The sequence below is a fragment of the Acartia tonsa genome, chromosome 14 (genome assembly GCF_053477335.1).
Source record: "Acartia tonsa isolate MP-2025a chromosome 14, ASM5347733v1, whole genome shotgun sequence".
Taxonomy (NCBI): Eukaryota; Metazoa; Arthropoda; class Copepoda; order Calanoida; family Acartiidae; genus Acartia; species Acartia tonsa.
In genome coordinates this window covers 40,752,513-40,778,740 of record NC_137273.1, presented here as the reverse complement: position 1 = coordinate 40,778,740, position 26,228 = coordinate 40,752,513, and the positions used below count along the sequence as shown (strand labels likewise).

Genomic DNA, 26,228 nt, shown 5'->3' with positions numbered 1-26,228 from the left:
GTAAAGTAGACCTATGTCGTTCCAGCGGTTAGAGAGATCAAAACTGTACACACAGACAGACATCATGTTACTTTTAATAAGAATTGAATATATAAATCAAATAGAAATAAGATGGAATTGTGTAAAAAAAACATCATGCATGACACTATGTTAATTCAAAACCTTTAAAGCCGTTGGCCTACCTTGTTTCATTTTGTAAAATCACAGAGTTTTTATCAACACAGTTCAGAGTACGCAAACTAGACTCCGAACTTTTGGCGGGAAATTCAGCTGATTGGTTGGACTCCCCGCCAGTAAGACGACATTCAGGTGTCAGCTGAAGAGTGTCGGTTGGGCAGGAGTCACCTCGGACAACCCTGGGCTCACTGGGCTCCAGTAACCGGTCTGGATTTAGCCGTTGCAAGGCCTCGCTAGATCTAAAAAAATAAAGTTAATAAAAAATGGTCAATGTTACATTAGAGAAAAATTTGTTTTATCAAAATAAAGGTATTGCCATGCAAATTTAACACACTTACCATAGAAACAATTTATCATTAATACCTTATTTTCAGGGAGTTTTAACATATGTATTTCATGATTTTAAGCAAATTATGCTCAAAACCCTGTTTTGAAAAGAAGGACTTTTTGCATGAATATCAGTAGATCACAAGACCAATTTACAAGATATATATTACAAAAGAGAGAGGGGATAAAGGTCTGATTATTACCCTAGTCCCTAAGGTTTATAATAACGTTTTCTTATTCGTTGGCTTTACAACTTTGGGGACTTAATTAATTGGTTGATTTTATTAAGTTAAGTGTTCAAACGTTTCAAATACTAATTCTAATCTACACAAGGGGTAATTTTGTTTATTATCATTGGGGTTCTACATAAATCTCTCGGCCATTGTCTTATACCTTTAAATCCCTGAATGTTCATACCTGGATCTAATTAGATGCTGATTAAAATCACTGGAAGGGCTAACAGTGTCCTCCACGCATATCACAATTGAACTAGCATCTGTTGCAAGCTCAGTAGTAGTAGTAGTAGTAGTAGCAGTGTCTTTATCACTAATTTTAACATTGTCACTGGTAGTTTTAAGATTATCTTTGACTGCTTCATTGATTGTTTCTTCTAGAAGATTCATCTCCTGTAGCAGCATGGGTTTTAATAATCATGTTCTCCATTAATATCTCAAAAATCACATGAGATCCATGTTATACATCCCCAATGATGATAAACAATATTACCCCTTCTTTACATTAAAATTATTGGGTGAAAAGTTTGGGAACTATTAGTTTGGAATTAACCAATCAAACTCAAGTATATAGCATGGTCATAAAACTTTGGGTACAAGATTAATTTACAGTCCAATGTCCTATCCCTAAATAATTGGAGCTAGTATTTGAAACAAGAATGACAACATCCATAAGTAGCGAAGAACAGACATATCTTGATTGACTAACAGACAAAGTGAATATCAATAAATGTTCGGTGGTCATAAAAAAAGAGAGAAAATGTTTCAAAAGTTAGTTGAGACATCAGAAATATAGTTAAGTAACTGGCATTTATCTAACATCGGATGGACAAACGGACGAAAATACAGACGCAGGGACAGGCAGACGGACAAATAGACACTGACAAACAGACAGACGGACAGACAAAAAGACAGACAAATAGTCAAACGGACGAAAAGACAGACGCATGGACAGGCAGACAGACTAACAGACATACAGACGGACAAATAGACAAACAGAAAGACAGATAGACAGACGGACAGACAAACGGACAGACAGGCATACAGGCGGTCGTATTAATGATTTTTAAAACCCTCCTGTTCTTCCATTGTCTGGAGATTGGTACTGCTGGAGGTTCTAGTATCAAACAGAGATATGGCATTACAAGAAAATTAAAATTATAAAAAAAGGATCAGCCACCATATTCAGTTTCTCTTTTAGGGTCGGATGTACCCTCCTCAAAAATAGTAATTAACCTTCCATTAATCTATAAGAAGCTTCTCTCAGAAGGAGGACCATATAAATCAAGCCGTTAGCGAGATCTTTAGGTACAGACAGACATCCTGTTATTTTTTTTTTAAATATGGCGATTTCTCTTGGGAGGGAGATGGTAACCTTCCCCAAAATAGTTATAAACCTGGCCTGGACCTATGAGAAGCTTCACTGTAAAGGAGAACCATATATAGGTCCGGTGATTAGCGAGATCTTAACTTACAGATATACAAATAGACATCCTGTTACTTTTATATAAGTGTTGTAATATACACTAAGAAAAAATAAAATAATTCTGTTTTTAACTAGCTGAAAATTTAGCCGTATAATAACTTTTTTCAAGTGGCATATCCCTGTTATGGTGGTGTTTGGTAAGAATCCCCTCTGAGGCGTGCACACTTTCCATACTGGGGGTGCAGGGGGTGCAAGGGGTGCGCATTCCAAAGGCCGAGTCTCTCCCCCCAACCTAAAAGTAATTTTATATCAAGTATTTTTAATAAGATTTTTCCAGTATCGCTTCGAAATATCCGCTGGATCAGAACCGGTTCTCTGCTATACTGAATTATGTATATCATCGTATAATATCCAGTTTTCTACGAATATAAAAATGTAGAATCATAAGATTAAAATTGCACATTTTTATATCCGCGGAAAACTGTTTATAATACGATAATGCGATAAATAAATATTAACAATTTTTAGCTTCTTTTTAAAAGATTTATAAATGATTATATTATTACTTATATATTCTTACACCAGATTTTAATGTTCTCTGCTAAAGTGAAACTTGCAGCGGGCTAAAATAACGATTCTTCCCTTCCACCCCTTTACCATATTCCCTTCCATCCTACTGGATGAACGGTCTGACCAATAAACGAGTTCAATACAATTAAGCTAAATCAACAACAATTTTTTTTAATTTTCCCCTGTCATATCCACATGCATTCTACAACTAAATATAAGATACAATTTGGACGGAATTGACATAAAAAAAACTGGGTTTTTTTATAAAACCCGTTCTTTTTAATGTTAAATAAAGGGCTTTAAAGTAAACTATATAATGATGAAAACTGAGCTGGATTTTTAAATCATTTCAATGGTGCTTTAAATCAGGGTGAGCCAACTTTCCACCAATGAGAGCACAGCATTTTACGAAATGCCGCGCTGTGATTGGCTGAAATTCGGCGCACCCCGATATGGCGCACCATTGAAATGATTTAAAGATCCAGCTCTGATTGTTTTAGACATACAATTATGATTAAAACAGCAGAGAATGAATCTAATTTAAATTTTTCTTTTCTTTAGAACTTTTTACAACCTACCCTGACTTATCCCTTTCTCCCTGATTGATTGATTAGTCAAATGTTGACCAGGGATCTTAAGGGATAAGACAATGAAAGTTAAGCTAATGAAGATACCCAATGATAATAAACAATATTACTCTTGCTGCAGGGTAAATATTTAAAAAGTTTGGACACTAGTTTTAAACAACCAATGAAGAGTACCCAAACTTTTAAAGGTAAATAAATAAGAATATATAAAACTTTGGGCACCAGTGTAATTTACAGTCCAATGTCCCCTCCCTCCCCCCCTGAAACTAAGTAGTCAAATGTTGACATATCGACAATACATACTTTGAATATATCTTATCAGTTACTCGTAAGACAAGACACTGTAAAAAAAATCCGCGAGCGAGGTTGGGGACATTGAACTCTAAATTACCCCCTGGTACCCAAAGTTTTTAAACAACGTTATCTCTACAAAACTGATTTCAAACTGATAATGTCCATATTTTACAACCAATAATTTTAATTTACATAATAGACAATTTTGTCTATAATCATTGGGGTAATACATCAATTCATTCTCTATTGTCTTATCCCTCTAGATCCTTGAGTAAAAGTAGTGGAATTCATCATTACATGCAATTTTTGCATTAGATTAGTATGTAAATGCATTTGGACAAACTGGAGGCCTATATGTACCTATGAGAACCTACATAATAAAGGAGAACCATATCAGTCCAGCGGTTAGCAAGATCTTTCGAAACAGACAAACACACACACAGACATCCTGTTACTTTTGAATAAGGATAACTGTTTAAAATGTTTTATTTTTTAGAGTGTATGATGTAGCTTCGTGATTTAGTTATACCAATACCTCACTCAAACTGTCATCTATCTACCTATCTATTCATGTATGTATATATTTGTCAGTATTTCTATCTATAAATCTAATCACCTATCAATCTATTTACATATTCTATATATCTATTAACTAATTATTTATTTCGTAATCTGCTTATCTATCTATCTATTTATTATTCTAAATATCTATTCATCAATATAATTATCCGTATAATTTATCGCCATTGCCTTATCCCATATACCTTGTTTATTCAAATAATTTGCTAGATAAATTGATATAGAATACGTGGATATTGTTAGAGATTCTCGCTTACCATTATAAAATATTTCTCCTAGTTAGCTAAAATAACGATACTCCCAATACCCCTGCAAATTTTAGCAACTGTATTAGCAACTTAAATTGGCAACAAAATTTCCCTGTCACAATATCTATGCACATTATATCCATTATCCTAGTAAGATAGATGGATAGTTCTTATGCGTGACTTATATATCTGTGACTAGACCAATGACCTGTCAAAATGTTTTAAATAAATCTCAATATTTCATCAATATTTCTTTCTCTCTTTTTTCTCTTTTTCTCGCTTTATTATCTCCCCATCTCTAACTCTATATATATGTCTCTATAAGACAATATCTATTTATTTATCTATCTATCTATCTATCTATCTATCTATCTATTTATCTATCTATATATTACCTCTACTATAGGGCTAAGAAAGTGAGGTCTAGGTTCTGGAATATCTATCCATCTATATATTTATCTATCTATTCATCTCTTTATCTATTAATATAATACCTCTACTATAGGGCTGAGACAATGCGGTCTAGGTTCTTGAATATCTCCAGCAAGCTGTCGCCTATATAAAAAATATAAATATAAATTTTTAAAACATAAGATGCTTTTTAAAATTAGGGTTTTTCTCTACTTCCGTAACAGATATATCTTATCGTTAATTTTGTCATGTTTGAATTGTCCTACATATTTAAAACTTGGTATGATGAGTCCTGTAACAGGTTGGTACAATTTGGATAATGTATCAACTCGAAAAAGAATTTTTAAATCTTTTCTAGGTCCATTTAAAACATGTTGATTTCCTAACTTTATTGACAAAAAAGTATCTATCTATCTATCTATCTATACCTGACACGTCTCGCCATCTCTAATTTTTGTTCCCTATCACTCTCCACCTCTCTCTCTCTCTCTCTCTCTCTCTCTCTCTCTCTCTCTCTCTCTCTCTCTCTCTCCCTCTCTCTCTCTATATATATATATCTATCTATCTATCTATACCTGACTCGTCTTGCCATCTCTAATTTTTGTTCCCTATCACTCTCCACCTCTCTCCAAACCCTGAGAACCTCTTCTCGACTCAACCTTAACAAAAATTAATGTTAAAATTGTCCTATCGAATCAAATCTTTTTAAAAATCCTGTAATATAAAAAATAATGTTCACTTTAACATTAGAAATTTAATTCTTTTCATTGAACTGACGAGTGCCACGATTCTAAGAAGACGAAAAAGTCTCTAAAAAATCAGCATGTTACGTCATAAAAACGAGGGATTATATCCATCTCTTTTCTAGGGGTCTTCTTTCCCACTCCTCTTCTCCTCTTCCCTTATTTTTATGACGTCATTGAGGGACTTTCTTCGTCTTCCGATTCTGAACTAAAGGAGAGTATTTAACTTTAACGACGAATAAAAAGGTATCGTTTAATAAACAAAAATGGCAAAGTACATATGAAAGAATCTACAGAATATTTTGATGCTAAAAATACTTACATTTCATTAGCATTTAAGCATTGTTTTGTTAATTGATTTGTACCTAACCAAAACTTCCTAAAGGCATTTTTAATGCTTCCCTGTAAAGTGTAAACAGTTCTGACTAACTTATTACGAAAACTTCAGACAAAAAAACTTACTACAATATAAAATTGTAATATGTTCATAACTGATCGCTATCAAAGTTGGTTTAGGCATATTAGAATTGTCCTATCGATTTCAATCTTGGCATGGTGTTTCCTGTGTTAACAAATTTATATGATATATCAACAATAATGATAAACAAGGCTACCCCTTCTGTAGAATATGTTATTAGTTGAAAAATTATAATACTACTGGTTCGGAAACAACCAATAACAATTCAATAAAGTACGCAATGTTTGGCTATAAGTCTTTGGGTCCCTATAAAAACTAAAGTTTCAATATCCCCTCCCTTGCTGCCGATTGACAATCCCTGCCTTTAAACAAAAGATTATTTATTTTAATTCGTACTTATTAGGAGCTTATAAATTAAATTTATTAATTTCGGTTTCTCTCTGTCTATCTATAAATAATTTCATAACTATGAAAGGAAACTACAAAATCTAACTTTTCTTAGAATGGATCTTAATAGATAAGTCAATCCTTATAAAGTAACAGGATGTGTGTTTTTCTCTCTGTTTGTTTATACCGAATGATCTCGCTAACCGATTGGGTTCTCCTTAACAGGATAGCTTATCATAGGTCCCGGGAAGGTTTATACCTATTTTAGGGGAGGGTACCACCACCCTCCCAAGAGAAATCACAAAAAAAATCTAATTTTTTTACGCAAAGAGATTTCAACACAACATATACAATAAGTTTCGTCGAGTATTTAAGGCAACATAGATAGGTTTAATTTGTAGAGACTTGAACCAAAAAAAAAAACATTTAAAGTGCCACTAGAGGCCTCTAGTGAAATGAATACCATATTTGTAAGCTGGGCCTTTGGCCCCTCGGGGCTAACAAACCTAGTGTTAATCTTATAATCTATTTTTTACTATAGCGTAAAGCTGTCTATAGTACGATGCGATAAATAACTATTTTCAACAAGGGCCCATCTATAGATTTTGGGGTAAAGGAAACGAAGTTAAGGGTTCCGTCGTATTTTCACAGTAGCTTTGGAAAGGTTATTTTAGGTTAAGTTAAGGATTGCCCCGCAGGGTTAGAGCCCCTCGCAGGGGCTAGAAATACGAGAAAAGTGACTGTGAAAATATGACGAAACTCGCAACTTCGCTTCCTTCTAAACTAAATTCAATTGTCAATAAAAAACTTTCTAGATTTGCTGTTTTCAATTAAATTTATTAGTAACTTTTAGAAACAAATGGCATTATGTATGGTAAATATTCTTCAATTGCAGTCGCTATCAGTCAACTGAGAAGCTTATTTTAAAAAAAAATAGGAATGAGTGTCCTATTAAATCATCTTTATTTAAATGGCTCTATCGCAATTTATTATCAAATCATTATTTTTGGCATTCTATTTGTTTTCTCTCTCTCTCTTTCTCTCTCTCTCTCTCTTTCTCTTTCTCTTTTTCTCTCTCTCTCTCTCTCTCTCTCTCTCTCTCTCTCTCTCTCTCTCTCTCTCTCTCTCTCTCTCTCTCTCTCTCTCTCTCTCTCTCTAAATTGTTAATTGGATAATTATGTTCCAAAAAATAGAAAGAATGATAAATAATGAATAGAAAAACTAATAAATCTTCAGTTCAAAAAAACAAAATTCATAACCATTTTTTTGGTAGTACATGTACTCTATAACAAAGGCATGTTCGTACGTCCGTCTGTGTTAATGTAAGAATTGTACTACGGTTTTTGTCCGTCCTGCCGATCATTAGATAGCTCCTAGAATGGTTTAGGGCTACTTTATTTTCAAACTACACCCCCTAGTAGCCGCTAAGGATACTTTTTTAGGAAGGGGGGGAGGGTTAAGAAATCGAACCCTTCTCCTGTTATAAAACCATTTAAGACGGAGGGGGGGGGGGGTTGTGTCTCTCCCCCAAAATAAGTATAAACCTTCCCTGGACCTTTTGTTAAGGAAAACCATATCGGTTCAGCAGTAACCTAGATCCTTCGGTACACACTGACAATCATACACAAGGCAAACATCCTATTACTTTTAAACTTTTTATTTGACATTTGTGTAAAATCCTCCATAGAGAAATGAAGATGATTAAAGTCCCTCCATAGATTATGACGTTATACGATGTTATAACCAATGAAAGGCCAGCATAAATTTTACCATTGGTTAATAACAGAGTATACTGACCTCTCGTTGGCTATTCTATCGTATGACGTAATAATCTGTGGAGGGACTTTAATAATCTCTTAGAGAAATAATATTCCATCTGTTTTCTTCTTTTAAAAAACAGTAGGCATGTCTGTCTGTCTGTGTGTTTGTAGTGATTGATCTTGTTAACCGCTGGACCGATATGGTTCTTCTATTCATTAAAGCTTCTCCTTGGTCCAGTGAAGGCTTTTAAATATTTTCATGGAAGTTACCTCCACTCTTCCAAGACATCTAGGGGGTGGAGTCGCTAGTTTGGAATAAATGATTATACATCACGTCTCATTAGCAGGAGCATTATTCATTTCATAAATTTGGGCCAAAATTATTTTTTTAGTTTCCTACATTTTTAGTAATTGACCCCTCCCTCCACCCCTTTAAAAATCAATTATTAAAGGGCAAGTAACAGAATGTCTGTATGTACTGAAGGATCTCGTTAACCGATGGACCTTTATGGTTCTCCTTTACATTGTAGCTTCTCATAGGTCTTGGGAAGGTTTATAATTCTTTAAGAGGTTACCAAAAACCTTCTAGAAGAAATCGCCCGTAATAAACACTCACCACCGAATTTATTTTTCTTTTCTAAAACTAAAATTTAAATTGGGGGATCGACTTCCCCTACCCTACCTCAAGTGCCCCTGGAGGCTTTTAAACGACAAACAACCCTCCCCTTCCCAAGAAAAAAAAATTATTTTGGATATGTCAAAGATAAAATTGGAGAGGGGAGAGGGGTTCAATCAATCGAAATAGAAATTGCATAGTCCAAAAAAATATTTGAAATAAATTTGGCTTATTAAAGACCCATCTAAATATGAACACGTACACAGTTTGTACGTTAAATGTACGTAAAAACCAGCAAATATATTAATATCGTAATAGCTGGACAAAGTGTCTCAAAAAATCAGCCTCGTGACGTCATAAAAATGAGGGATTATCCATCTCTTTTTTAGGAGTTTTCTTTCCCACTTCTTCTTTCATCTCCCAAATTTTTATGACGTCACATGGCTGAATTTTTTGTCACTATGTCCAGCCACGTAGCGTAGCTACTCAATATGTAGGGTATGTAAGTACGTCTGTCTGTCTAGCAGTCTTACCAGTGGCGTGCACAGCGATTCATTGGAGGGATGTAAAACAATTAGGGTGTGAAAAAAAGGAGATCAGCCCTTCACAAATTGATTATATGAGGAGGGGGGGGGGGGGGGGGGATGAAACTTCCTTTTGCACACAATCGAGTTCAATCTTCTTGTTAATACACTAATTTTTATTAATTTAGTTGTTCACATCATTAAAGTAAGCTAAATCATAGCAAGTAAATTGGCAACATTTTATGAACATATAATTTGTTTAAATTCGGCATTTGTAAAGAAATAAGACAAGCATTCTAAAACTCCAAGTAGCACAATTTTTCTAAAACGAAGTTTCACTATAATTTGGGTCTATACGTCCGCCCGAACTTCCTTAACGGATAGCTCTCATCATTAATATAGAACCGCCCTATCAATTTCACACTTGGCTTTATTTGTTTGGGGGGGGGGGGTAATCGCCCCATTACCCCCCCCCCTCTTGGACGTCTATGAAGCCTTCAGCTTCAATAACAAAAAGGGGTACCCCAAAAAAGTTCTAGGCATTTCAAAATAGCATTTTATGTACAATGAAATTTTTGAAAGATTTCCAATGCTCATAAAAGAAAAGAAAAATATTAAGTTACGTCGCCTAGACACAAAATTATAACCTTATCTTTGTCAGAATCTTAGATTGTCGGTAACTGATTACATTTTTATAATAAAAACACCACATTTCATAGTCAAAATCTAAAAAAAAAAATTCGGTTTAAATTGCATTTTTGAACGAAAATCGTAGCGGCAACAAAGGGGGAAACTAATACAATCTCAGCTGTGCTTAGTTGCTTAGCTGATTCAGCCTTCTGATTGGCTACAGTACATTCGGTACAACACAAGTTAAACTTATTTTTTTTAAAGGATTTTGACTATAAAATGGGTATTTTTATTGTAAAAATATAATTAGTTACTGGAAACCTAAATTTATGACAAAAATAAGCTTATAATTTTGTTTCTAGGCTACGTAGTTTAATTTCAAAGTTTTCAACATGTGCATTGCAATTCTTTCAAAATTTTCATTGTACATAAAATGTCATTTTAAAATGCCTGGAACTTTTTTGTTATAGAAGCTGAAGGCTTCAAATTTGGGGTATTTGGTCTAATTGTGGCAGTCTTTCAGCAGTTAAAGCTTGGTATTTCTTGCAGGCTTCCTTTAAACATTATAATTTAAAGAGGGGGGGGGGGGCATTGGACTGTAAATTATAACTGATACACAAAGTTTAATAGCTTCATCTTCTTATTTGTTAGCTCAAAAATTTTGGTTTCTTTTATCGAATTATGATTGGTTGGCTTAAAAATTGTAGCGTCCAAACATTTCAACCAATAATCCTTTATATAAAGTAGTAAGCTTTTTTGTCTGAAGCAAAGGATCTCGCTATCCGCTGAACCAATATGGTTCTCCTTTACAGTAAAGCTTCTTATAGGCCCTGAGAGGGTTTTAATCTATTTTTTATATGTATAAATTAGTTTTTAATACCTTTTATTTCTCTCCCCGAATTTCGGCTTTCATGATCGTTTATAAATATCAGGGATCTTAAGGGATAAGACAATAAAAAACGATATATTGGTGCAAAAGTTTGAACACTGACAATACCCAAACCAACGAATGTGAAAACGTTATTGAAAACTTTGAGTACCAGAATCATTATCAGTCCAATGTCCCCTCCATCCCTGATAAATATAAAGAAGAACAAAGGGTTTCTATAAAGATGGTGTTTTCATGAAACTTGACAAAAGTTGTTTAATTCGAAGCACTAGCGGATACGCCCTTAAAAGCCTCTAGGGGCACTTAAGGTAGGAGAGGGAAAAGTTGATCTCATCCCATTTTAAATTTGAGTTCAAACGAGTAAAAAAATATTTTTTGGGGGGGAGGGTGGTGAAGACACCCTCACCAAAAATAGTTTAAAACCTTCCCAGGACCTATAAGAATCTTCAGTGTAAAGGAGAACAGTTTGCGAGATCCTTCGGGACAGACAAAAAACGCTTACTACTTTATATAATAAGATAATTATTTGAAATTAAAAAGCAATGGTTATCAGAAAATGCTCGATAAAATATTTTATGTACATCCCCAGTGTTGATAAACAAAATTACCCCCATTGTAGATTAAAATTTATGGTTGAAAATACAGTCAATCAAAATCTAATAAAGTACCCAAAGTTTTTAAGACAACGTAATAAGAAAACTTTGGGTACCAATTCATCTGTAGCCAATTTGAAATTAACATTATTATAAGGACGCAGCTATTATTATCGAACTGCTATTAAGATTCATATCAGTCCGAACTGTGATTTCTATAGAGGTTAAAACTCGTATAATTACAGATTAAACCACAAATAACATTGGGTTCTCAAAGCACCCTATAATGGTTGATTTTTATTCAGTGAAAAATTAACCAATGAGAGGCCAGTATACACTGTAATTGGCCAATGGTAAAATTTATAGTGGCCTCTAATTGGTTAATTTTTTTGACGTCATATTCTGAGTCAGACACTTTTACTAGGTTCTGGTTTTGGTAAAGGGTATATTTTTTGAAGGAAAAACCAGGCCGTACAAATTTCAATTTTGAAGGTGGTGTTAGCACCCCCACTACAGTCCCTTTCTGAAGGGAGGGGACATTGGACTGTATATTATGTCTGCACCCAAAGTTGCGAAATATTCTTAGACGCTGATTGGGTTGTTCACTTTCTTTAATTTTAAGAAGCAATTTTGTTTAACTTAATTGAGGGTGTAAATCTATCCATCATGCATCCATCTTATACCTTAGATAGTTGGATGGTACAGGTTCTTACAGACAACAGGCTTGAAAATATTGTCTATATGTTACACTAGCGGCTACGCCCCTAGAGGCCTCTAGGGACACTTCAGGAAGTGAAAGTTGAGTTGGATTACCCAATTTCTTATTTTAGATTTTAAATAAAAAAATTGGGGAGGCGAGGGGGGAGTCCCCATCCATATTTATATTAATTTTTAAACGAAAATTCTAGGGACGGTTTCTCTTGGGAGGGTGGTGGTACCCTCCCCCAAAATAGTTATAAACCCTCCTGGGACCTATGAGAAGCTACCCTGTTAAGGAGAACCCGATTGGTTCAGCGGTTAGCAAGATCCTTCGGTACAAACAGACAAACATCCTGTTTCATTATTAAAAAAATACGTTTATAAAATACCCCCCCGCCACTGGATTGGATATGAATCAGTTTTGGCGATGAATATACACATTGATTTGAGCTGTCATACTAATATGTTTAATCGACTGTAGGAATCGCCATTAATAGACGTCCATATTTTTATAGTGTATCATTTGTTTTAGGCCAAAAACGCAGAGATAGGTCACTGGAAAATAAAAACAATTCTTGGCCGATATGGTTCTCCCTATAAGTGGAGCTTTTATATTTCATGATAAGGGCTTTTAGTATAAACTATCATAAATCATCCAAAAAACCATTATTTTACTATGGGGCAAATCAATAAAAATAGGCTTGAACTATTTCTAGGCTTATTTTGGGGTTCTAAAAAGCAAAATTAGGTCTTTTGGGTTAAAACATATTTTTCAACCTTTTAGACACCTTTAAAAGTCTCAGATGTCCTCTAAAAAGAATACTTAAAAAAAAACTATATACATAGTGTATTATGTCTATGAATCAGGATTCAGATAACTACCTCCCTCCCTTTTTCAATGACCTTATTCGTCTGCTAGCAACTTGTTTTCTGCTACTTGGCTGTATTAATACACACCACACCAATGCGGTTGATTTTTAAAGACTCAATTGAGAGTCGGCACAAGGACAGTGCGATGGGGAGATACTTTGAATTCGATCTTTGATTGGCCAATATTTTCATTGTCGTTTGTCTTACCCCTTAAAATCCCTGCTAAAATCTTTTACCTGGAAAATGTAGCTTCATATTCTTGCAGTGATACAGATAACAGTTCAATAGGCTGAAATAAAAAATAATATGTTAATTACAAAATTATGAATTTTATCATGCGAGGAAGGAGGTATTGGACAACAAAATCCCCCACTATCCAATATTTTTTAATTCGTTGCCTTGAAAGCATTGGGTTCTTTTGAATAAGCTTGATTATTCGGTACTAATTGTAAGTTTTGTCCACTTAAAATTTGACTATACTATACAGAAGGGGATATACCCGCGGTGAGGAGATAATCTTTTTTATTTTCGATTTATTTCAAAATTATGGGGGGGGGAGTGGTTGGGATGATTCTCTGCTCGACTAAAAACTTTGTTGGAAACTGCCAGGTATTTTTCTTGGATCTTTAGAAAAGGATTGCATTTTTCTATCAATCTTTTAGTGTCTTCCAGAAGAGAATGATTTTTTTGTCAGCCATCACCATTTACAAAAGACGACAATTTTTGTCGATATAATAGTGGGGAATGTCAGCATAGAAACTCCAAGATTAACAGGAGCTCCCAAAAATTTTACCATTCATCTATATAACTATAAAAGAAATTTCGAGAAAGTTTTTTTTTCTAATTTTACAATATATACATTTTAAATATTTACAGGGATGTAGAGGATATCAAACTTTAAATTACACTGGTACCCAAAGTTTAAAATCAAGATATTTTATAATTTGGCTCAAAAAAGGTTGGGTTCTTTCAAGCTACTGAAGGACTAATTTTTTCCATCATCATCTGGTATGTACATCAATTTATCATCTATTGTCTTATCCCTTAAGATCCCTGATTTCAATAAGTCAGCATGTGTTTAAATGACCCAGGGGCAGAAAATTTATATAAAAGGCCAATAAAATTATGTATATGGAGTAAGGTCCAATACTTAAAAATTTAAAACCCTGAGAGTAGTTATTTCCACTATTACTTCGAAACTGATTAATATCCGGTGGTTTAGAACCGGTTCTCACCCATACTGAAAAATTATGTACACCATCATATTGTGTCCAGTTTTCTACGAATATAAAATTGTACAATCATAATTTTAAATCAAATTGTACATTTTTATATCCGCGGAAAGCTGTTTATAGCATGATGAGATAATAGTTATTTCTCGCATCGTATTATAAACAGCTTTCCGCGGATATAGAATGTACAATTTTAAGATTAAAACCAGTTTATTAAGCACGAGGTGCCACAGGCACGGGCTAAAAAGACTGGTTTTAATCTTATGATTGTATATTTTATTTTCGTTGAGAGCTGGATATAATACGATGCTAGACATATTTTTTTCGTATGGATGAGAACCGGTTCTTATCCACCGGATTCGAATGATTACGAGAAATGATTATTATAGCATCGTATTTTAGTCAGATTAATCAAATATCAAAATTGCAAGATTAAAACCAGTTTTGGCCCGTGCTAATAAAACTAGCTTTCATCTTATTATTTTAATATCCATCGAAAATTATACATGATTTTATCTGAGAATCGTTTGAGTGATTAACGAGAACTTAACTGACAAGCAAAGAAAATTTACTATTTTTAAGAAACGAGCCTAGGACATAAATGAAACTTTTAAAAAAAAATTTGCCACGTCCATCCAAAAATATGACAGTTATTCAAAAAAAGAACCATAAGTAGGTCGGGAAAAAAATTAATACATATACATATATTAAAAAATTAATTTACATCTCCAATTATGTTACACAAATAATTTTACTATAAAATGGGTATTCTTAAAATGGGAAATTATATCAATTCATAAAATTATATCAGTGTATAAAGTATATTCTCTAGAACAAATGTCTGTAGCCATTTCAAAATTTGTAAGTGACGCCCAATAAAATTATTTTAGGTCACATTTATGTGAAAGTTACAGTGTGACTTAAAAATATGGGGAATAGTCCCCTTAAGAGGCGATTCGTCCTATTTTAAAAATGGCTTTCAATAGGTTATTTTAGGTTTGGTTTTATTGGATTAGGTGATTGCCCCACAGGATTAGGCAATTGGCCCAGTAGGGTTAGAGCCCCCCGCAGGGGCTAGAAATAGGAGAAAAGCGACTGTAACAAAAAAAAGGAGAAACGCCCTTTAAGGAGCGTTGCCACGAAAGGGACTATACCCAAAATATGGTTTCAGGATTGATACTCACAAATTTTCATACTGGCTGAAATGGCATACATCAGGGTTTAACCCCCACCCCAAAAAAAATCGGTGGGTGCTTAACAAACGCAATGTAAGTTTTACCCTCCTTATAAAAACTGACAGCCTTCTACTTTTATTATCAAATTGTGATAATAAAGGATTTCGACTTTCAACCTTTCAATTTAAGATAAATTAAAAGACTAAATAGAAAATATTATATATTTTTTAGAGTACACCCTGTAAATTTAAAGTAGCTATATTTAATTTAATTTTATGGAGTCAAATTTGAATGGTTAGTTTTTTTATGGGGTAAGCAAGGACAGAATGAATGGGATATCTTTATCCAGTATGACTTCGAATCCGGTTAACATCCGCAGGTTTAGACCCGGTTCTCATCCATAATGAAAAATAATTTATCTTATCGTATTACGAACAATTCTCTGCGAATATTAAAATGAAAAATCATGAAATTAATACCAGATTTGTTAGATCAGCCCTTTGGCCCCTCAGAGCCAGCAAATTGGTTTTTAATATCCGCGGATTGCTGTCTTTAATGCTATGATATAAATAACTAGTACAGTATGGATTCGAATCCGGTTGATTTCTGCTGGATAAGAACTGAGTCTAAGTCATACTGAAAAATCATGTATAGCATCGTATTACAGAAAACTTTCTACGAATACTAAAACAAAAGTCATAACACTGTTTTCATTCTTATAATTTGTCATTTTAATATCCGCGGAAAGCTGTCAATAATATGATGCGATTTAGAACTATTCTTATATTAAAGCTGTAGCAAAGTCAACACAGATGTTTTTATTTAGTTGCAAACATTTTTGTTTTTTGAATCCACCATTCAAAATTACAGAAAATTTATTATCCAGAATTTTTAATATTAAGGAATAATACATAATCAACAATTAATTCATGTACATTTCCATTGTTGATAAACAAAATTACCCCGTCTGTAGATTAACTTTTGAACCAATCAACCAGGATTTATTTTTTCAAGTACCCAAGCTTATAAGCCAACAAATATGAGTGTTTCGGTACAACGGCATTTGGCTGGCCGTTTACCAGATCTTTGCGTACAGACGTACGAAACCTGCTACTTCCCACAAGAGACAAAACCAGCATAGTTACTAATACAATTTATTGTATGAAAACGGTCATGCTGAAATAGAAAATAACAAAATTAATAGTCAAATATTAAAATGTTAAATACATGATAAAATAAATCTTGCAAAAGAGAATAAATCTTTTCTTATTTGGAACAATTGTTTTTTTTAATAAAGTAAATATTCATTATGAGAGGTTGTGTGCATTCGAAATTATATTTTAAATATATAAAATACTAGGGTTTCTTTTTGCTTAAAAATTAATCAAAAATTAAATACGAGTTTGTAATTCATAAACAAAATCATTATAGACTACGATTAAAATATTCTGATACAAAAATAAATTAATTACTTGGTCTAATTTAAGTAAAAATGAAAGATTAATTTGCCGTCTTTTAAAATTCATTCCATTCCATTAAAAATGCTTAAAGAAAGAATTCTTACCGAAGTTTTTGTTCCTGTAAAGCCGGGAAGCAATCAAAGGTATTTTTCAGTACGGACAACACCACAATTCTGATTATACATGGTTTTTCATCACGCATATAATCCGCACATTTTGAAAGAAAGATCAAAGATGGCTACGCTCGCTTTGTTTATTATCCATGCGCAAGCATTGTTTTGAATGCCGCGTTCAATTATGAACATTTGAATTTCACCGCTTTCCAAACTGACATTAATGATAAGGAAAACAAAAGGATAAAGGTTCGAGTTCACAAACGCATCACACTATTAACTTCCGATACACACCCGCCTGAAAGTGGGGAATCGAACACCACACTATTCAACTTTTCAACTTCGTGTGCAGACAATGTCCACAAAAGTCACAATTCAAAACCACATAAATTACAAGAGTTTTAAATTCTGGCCCTTTGGCCTCAAGTTTGCTAGTATTAATATTCACGAATACTCGCACTAACACAAAATGACACAATTCCACAAAAATGTAGGAATAAAGGAATAGGAAATAAAACATTCTTCATTGAAAGCTTACACATTCACTACTCACTCATAACACTTATTCTCATGGCCTCACAATTTTTCGAAATAAACAAATGGTTATTTGAAATTGTTAGACCATGTAATGCAATACATAATAATAATTTCAATAAGTACCCAAACTTTAATTAGGTACCTAATCAATAATAATGATAATAATAATATTCTTAATATTAAATAAACTTAATGCTAAACATATTCTGCATTAATCATCAATAATTAATTCAAACTTTTAAATAAAAGAAGAATAATTACTTAAAAAACTTCTTTTCAAACAAATATTTTTTGCTAAAGAAAAGTGAAAATGCATACGTAAATCTTTCTTCGATCAAATCTTTATGTAAAAGATAGATAAGAAACAATCCTTAAATCTAGATAAACAGAATAATCAAATAAAATAAAATTATCCTTAATCTAAACATATCATCAAAATAAAATATCCTTATATCTAAGAACATATAAAAGAACTGTATTAATTCATCAATAAAACATCAAAATGAAAGTAAAATTGCATTTTTGCATATGCGAATTTTAAATTAAGCTCAAAGTAAAAGAAAAGTCTCAAAAAGTGTTTATTTGGCAATTTCTCTTTGGCTGAATAGATAATAAGCTTTTCCGTGTACTTATTTATACAGTCTTCTTAAAATTAAGAGCAATTGGGGCCTCAGTTTAACCTGAACCTCGAAAGCTAGCAGATCAAACTGACGCACTACAATTATAATAATGCCACGTGCGACGAGTCCTGTTAATGGTTATGTTTTTTTTTTTTTTTGTGTAACCGTGAACAGGATTCCTGGCGCGGGGCTCAATTCACGAACACTTCTGAAAATAATAGAATGAAAAATGTTCCAAAATTAAAATCCTGAAATAAAGAAGGAATCAAAGAAATTATGAAAGAATCTTTTTAAATCATCAGATATTTTTTTAAGCTTTAGTTTCCATGCGATCTAGGTTGTTCGGCCGAGGAAACAGAGCTGGGACACCCTGGATCGCATGACTATTGGGCTTTATCCTTCGAATTAATCAAACGAATCAAAGTGCATCTGCTATGTTCATAAAATTACTGCTTTTTTGTTTTTAGGTAATCTTCAGAACGAAATAAAATATAATAATCTTAATATATAGTTAATATTAAATTATTTTGTAATGCATGTAATATAAAAAGATATTTTTTAAAATGATCAAATGTGTTTCATTTATATTCTTATCTGTATATATCATATTTCACGTCTGTTAAACAAGAAATGACAATAATGCTTTGCATCCAAAATTAAAAAAATACGTACCTAAGATTTTTTACGCGAAAAAATCCCAGGTCCCGATCAAATAAATCCGTAAAGAAAACTCATGTATTCGAATAGAAAACTTTAGTTTTATGCGTTGGAAATAAAATTCTGAGCTCATTTATAATTTTAAACGAATTTGTAAGGAAATTTGCGTCAATTATAAATTAAAAAAATATGCAATTTGTTGAAAGTTTAAAAAAAATACGCGATAAGAACGATACTAATAAAAATACTTAATCGTCTTGGGAATCATCTTGGGGTAGGTTTACTTTTAACAATCGTCTTGAAGAAATCTCGTTATCCGTGGCTTCAACATCATCGGACAATTTGAAACGGGCTACAACTGTACGGCCACCGCCTCGTACGTCTTGAACTCTGCCGAGGCGAAACTTCTTAACCAAGTTGGTGCACCCGTCGACAAGAACGACATCTCCAACGCTCAGCGGAACTTGATTGCGCCTCCACTTTACCGTGCGCAATAGCTCAGGCAGCAGCTGCTGCTTGTAGACTTCATGGAACTGTCTAGTCAGCTCCTCCAGATGGCTTAAACGGCGTGTAATACGATCTCTGCAACCGGTCTCGAACGAGCAAATCCCGTCGTTAGCTCTGCCACCCAACAAATCAGCAGGAGAAATGATTCTCCATGTATTAACATCATTCCCTTGTGTAGCATAGCTCAAGGGTTTAGAGTTTAAAACTCTAGCAGTTTCAGCAGTCAGCAGTAACAACTCGTTGTGATTGACAACAGCTCCACACAACTTCTTATTGAGGACACGCTTGACCATGGCGACCTGGCGCTCAACACTTCCTACATACGAATGAGCGCCAGTCGGTACAAGGTGCCACTCAAAACTCACATCAGATTTCTTCATAACTTCATCAAGTATTCTTTTCGAGCCAAGAAAGTTGGTGCCGCGATCTGTAGTCACGACTCTGGGCATGTTGTAGAATGTTTGAAGCTTTCTGAGGCCAATAATGACAGCCTCAGTATTGTAATCCAGCAGAACATCAATAAACACTGCTTGTATAAAACGACAACAAACAATTAGCAACCAAACCTTGTACTTGGCTGGATTCTTTCTGGTGCGGACGCCAGGCCTTGTAACTTCCATCGGGCCAGCAAGGTCCAGATGGACATGAAAGAAGGGAACTGAAGATTGTAACCTGTCAGGCAGGACGTCTGCCATAGTTGGGGCTGAACGACGTGCATACTCCATGAACACGTGATATCCAAGCATACCTGCGACTCTGTACCAAAGTCTTTCTATGACCGGCATGGCCAAGTTCATCGTGGGCCTGATGTAGGAATAGTCTGGCCAAGTTATTGTGACGATCAATCAAAATAAGGCCAGGGGAATCCTTGAATAACTTTCTCTTCCCGAATTTACGAACAGGATAATAGCCATTATTACCAACGATAGGCCAGTACACCTCAGTCTCGTGATAATAAGGTTGAAAACTATCATATCTACCTTCAGCCTCCATAACCATCTCCTTCTCCTGGTTGTATGATGCCAGGAATAAATCACACACCACATCTAGGTAGGTAATTGAAAAAGTGTGATTGCTATAAAACTTGGAATCAACTAGCGGCTCTTGTCCAGCTGGAACCGAAACTCCCGTCGGCTCTTGTCCAGCTGGAACCGCAACATTCATCGGCTCTTGCCTGGCCGGAACTCGTTTCTTAACAAGCAACAACTTAAAACAGTTGGCAGCTCTGATCACCGCCTGCATAGTTTTACGTGCCTGCCTGTAGGTACGTCGTGCTAAAGTTCTCCAGAAATCAGTATCAACTACCTGGACGGCCATACATTTCAATCGGACCATACGCTGATTCATCTCAGCCTCTGGGATGGGGTGATTTACTTCACCCGCCGTCTTTACAGGCCACTGGTCCTGCTCCAGGCGCAGCCATTCAGGCCCATCCTGATACCTGGATCCTGGTGAAACATCTTGAATGGTACAGGCACCTCTGGTGGCAAGATCTGCAATGTTCTGATCTGTTGGAAGCCAGCGCCAATCCTCTGGGCTGGTCAGCTGTTGGATCTCACTCACACGATGACTGTTAAATATGTTTAACATCACTGATTCAGACACAATTTGCGATATAGCGCAAGTGCTGTCGCTAAAAAACATCTTGCCTGCTACTGCAAAGGGCAGGGCTCGGACAATTGCATCCACCAATCTTGCCATTAATAGACATGACAATAACTCAAGTCTTGGAATAGACTCAATCTTAACAGGAGCCACACGACTCTTGCCACTACATAAAATCACTTCGAAGCCTCTGGCCGTTGGCCAACGTAGGTAGATGATGGCTGCGTAGGCTGAACTTGAAGCATCAGAAAACCCAATGATGGTTGGGAGCCCCAATGGCTCATCAGGAACTAAAGAACGTTGAAATGGCACATCTGCAAGCTTAGCCCTGTCGGCTAAACTGTCAACAAAATCATCTCTCAGCTTGGCAGGCACATGTTCATCCCATGATATGCCACTAATGCAAACCTCCCGAAGTATAAGCTTGGACTTCAGGAGTAGTGGGCATAGGAGGCCAAGGGGGTCGTATAACTGCTGTACGACCCGCCAAATCTCTCTCTTCGTTACACATTCTGGCATGGCTCTCCATAAATCCAACAGATCAAGGTCCTCCAGCAATTTTCGGCCCTTTATCTTGGCGCCATGATTCACCCGAGCAGGTAAAGTAAGAACATCTTCTCTGGGGGCCCATTGTATGCCCAGTACCTTAACAGGATCAACATCATCTCCAGAATAAATAACTGATTTAAAGCTGAAGTTGCCAGGTTCAATCATTTCCTTCAGCTCTTCCACCATTTTGACGGCTTCTGGCTTGCTATTATGACCGCCGGTATGGTCATCAATGTAGGTACACTGCTCCAGCTTGATAGCTGGAGCATCCTGATGCAGTACAAACTTGGAACTGGTAGGTTGTTGCTCACTTCTCCACAGGTCCTGCTTCGCAACTACCTCTGCTCCCTTGACGTATTCAGATCCATAAACATCATGAACATCTTGGCGGCTGCGCCCTCCAAAAATCTGTGCTGTCAATCTCAGGGCTGTGACGGCGAAATCGCCTGCCAATTTCTCCCCGAAGTTAACTTTTTTGGTCAAGTAAACTTCGGGGTTGGCATGTTCATCCTCTGCAAACCACACTCTCTTCAGCTGCGAATCTTCATACGTGGCCGCCAAAGAATTGTAAAATTTACAGACATCACACACGCAGGCACACTTGTAACTTCTGAACCGGATAAGATTGTGAAATAAAGTGTAGGTAGGTGGTGGGCCGTCCATCATAATATGGTTTAAACTTGTGCCATTGCAGGTCAAGCTAGAATTTGCGCAGATTCTCAAGGGGGTAGAAATACTATCCTTGAAGGCCGTCACTAATGAATTAAAGTATATTGGCCCTTCCTATGCTAAGTCTTGTGGCGTGGCTTTGACATACACCCCACGGGACACCGCCTCCTTGAACACCTTCACAAACACGTCATATTCGCCGTTTTTTAACATGCGCCGGCGATCACGAAGCGCTATATTATACGCCTGCCGCGAATTGTTCGGCAGCGTATGTGTTGGCAGCCGATATGGATAAGCTGCCGTCCACTCTTTCTTCACAAGATCCAATGTTAAACCTTCCTTTATCAGATCCTGTTTTCGCTGATCAACGGCTGACTTGCCTGTTGCAAGTGCCAAGCAATGCCTGCAGCCCGTGCATCCACTGCACAGCCGCGGCGGCTGCACGCCTAACGCCTCACTCGATAGGAAGTCCATAGCTGCAACTTCCAACTTAGTAACTTTACAAACAACTGGCTTGCTAACAGGCTTTCCATCGGCTGAAACAACAAGGAAACCTGTACCAAAAATGCTGCGGTATAATCTTGACTCGCCGATGAGTTTATCCGCCGCTGGGAACGTCGTGGGCGTAACATGCCCGAGAAGAACATCAAGTGGTCCATTGACCAATGAAAAATCTTGTGGCTTCATATCAAACAGAGCAGCTGCGGCGACTGGGTCCATGCTGCGCAGCCCATCTGTATGTCCAATTGTGTGCACAACAGCTGCTTCCATAACATGCTTGTTCTTGTTACGGTCAACCAGGCAGAGCTTAACTGTTGGGCATGACTGCACTTTGCCATCAGCCATTGAAATGGTAGCTACACGTCCAGTAGAAGGCAACTGCAACTTCTTGGCGATAGACTGTGTAACCATGGTGAGGTTGGCACCTGTGTCCCACATCCCAGACACAGGCACCTTCCTCTTGTAGACATCCAGGGCGTCCAACTTCTGGAGCATCAACATGTAATTATTCTCACCCAAAAACGGCGCTTCATACACAGCTGAAACCTGGGCGACGGACTCATGGAGGAGGGAGTTATGTTTCTGTCCACAATTGTTGATCCTGCAACCTCCAAGCTTCTCAGCACGCGGACACTCTGAGGCGCGGTGCCCTTTATTAAGACATAAAAGGCACCCGCCGATTTTCATCACAAAATCTTTCCGTTCTGGAACAGACATGGTTGTAAACTTCGAACATTTAAACAAAAAATGATCTCCACTGCAGCCGTCTGACGGACAGGACTGCTTCTTCTTGAACTTGCTAGGTGTACCAGGTTTGCCTACGGCGGCCGCGGCTGCGGCAGGATTACCTTTCCTCTTGGACGGCGTCAATAATGCTCCACGCTGCTGTTCTAGTATATCCAGCAGCTTAGGCACGTCGGGAACGTCCATTGACCCGAGTGCAAGGTAGAGCTTATCCTGAAACTCTCTTGGCAGTTTCTTGGATAACATCTCCAACAATAAAACTGTGAGCCATTGGCTTGTAGAAACTGCATCCTTACCATCAGCCTTGGTCATCTGCTCGAGCTGGTTGATGGCACCTGAGAACTCAGCAAGAGCGCTAACAATCTGGCCGCTCTCGGACAATTTACCTTTCTTGTCCCAGCTGTTGAATATACACAACATCTGTCTGGTTCTGGATTTGAATAACTGGTCCAGATACGTCCATTGCGCTGCGTGCGTGGCAATCTGTTGCAACTGCAGCCTCAACGGTTTATCCTTCATAACTCGTTCACAACTTAACACCATCTGCAGGTAGCTGGGCTCATATCCAGTAGTAAGCTTCTGGAAATTCTCCTTAAATTGCGCATAAGAAGATTCTTGCCCATCAAAGCTGGGAAGGAGTTTTTCGTCAAGGCGTGGCATGTACCCATGAGACGAAAACATCGGACTGGCAGCAAACGATTGGGCGCCAAATGACGGCAGCATAGGATCTACCGAGGCACCTGAGACTGGCGTAACAGGCTCTTGCTTAGCCTTCGCCAGCGTCTCCATCAGTTTAGTTAAATCACTAATAATTTTAGTTGGTAAAGGTATATAATCACCTTTAATAACTTTCACTATTTGCATGCAACGTTGCTGCAAACTGTTTTTGTGAGCTGCAAGATCATCACCAAGAACTAAGACCTCATTGTTTATCGCTCTTAGCTCATCTATGGCACTTAATGTAAGTTTTAACTCGCTATAGTTCTTTCGTGCCATGATAACGTCACTATAAAAATCCTTTAGGTTAATATCATCTTGGATTAACACATCCAGCTGTTGAAGACCGCTCATGGTACGTTCCAGATTTAGGTTCGCATCATGGACAAGAATGCATTCCTTGGCGAGATTAACATTAATGTCTGCAGTGTCTGAAACTACCTGCATCACTCTGGCTAACTCTGCGGTTATCACTTCAACTGCCATAGGCAATCTGCCCGACAATAATTCATACCTAGTCTTTTTAGGTGCCATTTTCACTTTTGTTAACACTGATTACAACTATAGTCACGTGTAGAATTTTATTCACATTCAACACATACGGTAACTGTCACTGGCTTTGACTGGCTGACTGGACTTCTTACCGTTTTCATTGTTTCGGTACAACGGCATTTGGCTGGCCGTTTACCAGATCTTTGCGTACAGACGTACGAAACCTGCTACTTCCCACAAGAGACAAAACCAGCATAGTTACTAATACAATTTATTGTATGAAAACGGTCATGCTGAAATAGAAAATAACAAAATTAATAGTCAAATATTAAAATGTTAAATACATGATAAAATAAATCTTGCAAAAGAGAATAAATCTTTTCTTATTTGGAACAATTGTCTTTTTTAATAAAGTAAATATTCATTATGAGAGGTTGCGTGCATTCAAAATTATATTTTAAATATATAAAATACTAGGGTTTCTTTTTGCTTAAAAATTAATCAAAAATTAAATACGAGTTTGTAATTCATAAACAAAATCATTATAGACTACGATTAAAATATTCTGATGCAAAAATAAATTAATTACTTGGTCTAATTTAAGTAAAAATGAAAGATTAATTTGCCGTCTTTTAAAATTCATTCCATTCCATTAAAAATGCTTAAAGAAAGAATTCTTACCGAAGTTTTTGTTCCTGTAAAGCCGGGAAGCAATCAAAGGTATTTTTCAGTACGGACAACACCACAATTCTGATTATACATGGTTTTTCATCACGCATATAATCCGCACATTTTGAAAGAAAGATCAAAGATGGTTACGCTCGCTTTGTTTATTATCCATGCGCAAGCATTGTTTTGAATGCCGCGTTCAATTATGAACATTTGAATTTCACCGCTTTCCAAACTGACATTAATGATAAGGAAAACAAAAGGATAAAGGTTCGAGTTCACAAACGCATCACACTATTAACTTCCGATACAATGAGTGTTTATAAAACTTTGGGGACTAATAAAAATATAGTTTTTGAGGTACTAACCTATTTATAAACTTCTTCAAGACAACGAATTAGCATTTAAAACATTAGTTTTCTATTGAGTGTTACTTTATTTAATACCCTAATGCGATGGATATAAAAGTCAAAACACCAAAAAAAACATCTTAACATCTTAGGGGAGGGTACCACCACTCTCAAAAAATGGTTTAAACCTTCCCTGGACGGACCTATGAGAAGCTTCACTGTAAAAAAAGAACCATAACGGTTCAGCGGTTATCGAGATCCTTCACTACAAGCAGACAAACATCCTATTACTTTTTATATAAGGATAAAGAATAAATATAGAATCAAATATCTAAAAAATATTCGCTCGAGAATTTTTGATGGTATCAATATTTTGCATTTATATTTTATTATCAGGGGAAAGCAGGGAGAGGACATTGGAGAATAAATTACACTGGTACCCAAAGTTTTATAACTACAGTATCTTATTCGTTGGCTAAAAAACTTTGGGTACTATTGGGTGATTAAAAACTAGTAGTCTACTCTCCAAACATGTCAACCAATATTTATATTTTACAGAAGGGGTAATGGGAATGTTTAACAATTTATCGTCCATTGTCTTATCCCTTAAGATACCTGATTATCAGGGGTGAGGTACATCTAATCAAAAT

At 36.0% G+C, this 26,228-nt stretch overlaps 1 protein-coding gene and 2 long non-coding RNA genes across 3 annotated transcripts in view; all 3 read right to left on the bottom strand.

Annotated features, from left to right (window-relative positions):
* LOC145305472 (uncharacterized) overlaps window positions 1–26,228 on the bottom strand; it is an 83,097-nt gene that overhangs the window by 29,440 nt on the left and 27,429 nt on the right. Inside the window, exons 3-9 of the mRNA XM_080147090.1 lie at window positions 13,218–13,270; window positions 5,428–5,511; window positions 4,936–4,996; window positions 2,345–2,455; window positions 1,819–1,856; window positions 922–1,134; window positions 183–416 (exon numbers count right to left, since the gene is read on the bottom strand). Of these exons, the coding sequence (XP_080003216.1) occupies window positions 183–416; window positions 922–1,134; window positions 1,819–1,856; window positions 2,345–2,455; window positions 4,936–4,996; window positions 5,428–5,511; window positions 13,218–13,270 (794 nt within the window). The remainder of the gene's footprint in view (window positions 1–182; window positions 417–921; window positions 1,135–1,818; window positions 1,857–2,344; window positions 2,456–4,935; window positions 4,997–5,427; window positions 5,512–13,217; window positions 13,271–26,228) is intronic.
* Window positions 16,529–17,082, bottom strand: LOC145306101 (uncharacterized). The gene is made up of 2 exons (XR_013874889.1): window positions 16,953–17,082; window positions 16,529–16,564 (listed from the first exon to the last, which is right to left on the bottom strand). It is a non-coding gene; the product is annotated as an uncharacterized LOC145306101 (long non-coding RNA).
* Window positions 24,817–25,370, bottom strand: LOC145305692 (uncharacterized). Its single transcript, XR_013874685.1, has 2 exons — window positions 25,241–25,370; window positions 24,817–24,852 (listed from the first exon to the last, which is right to left on the bottom strand). It is a non-coding gene; the product is annotated as an uncharacterized LOC145305692 (long non-coding RNA).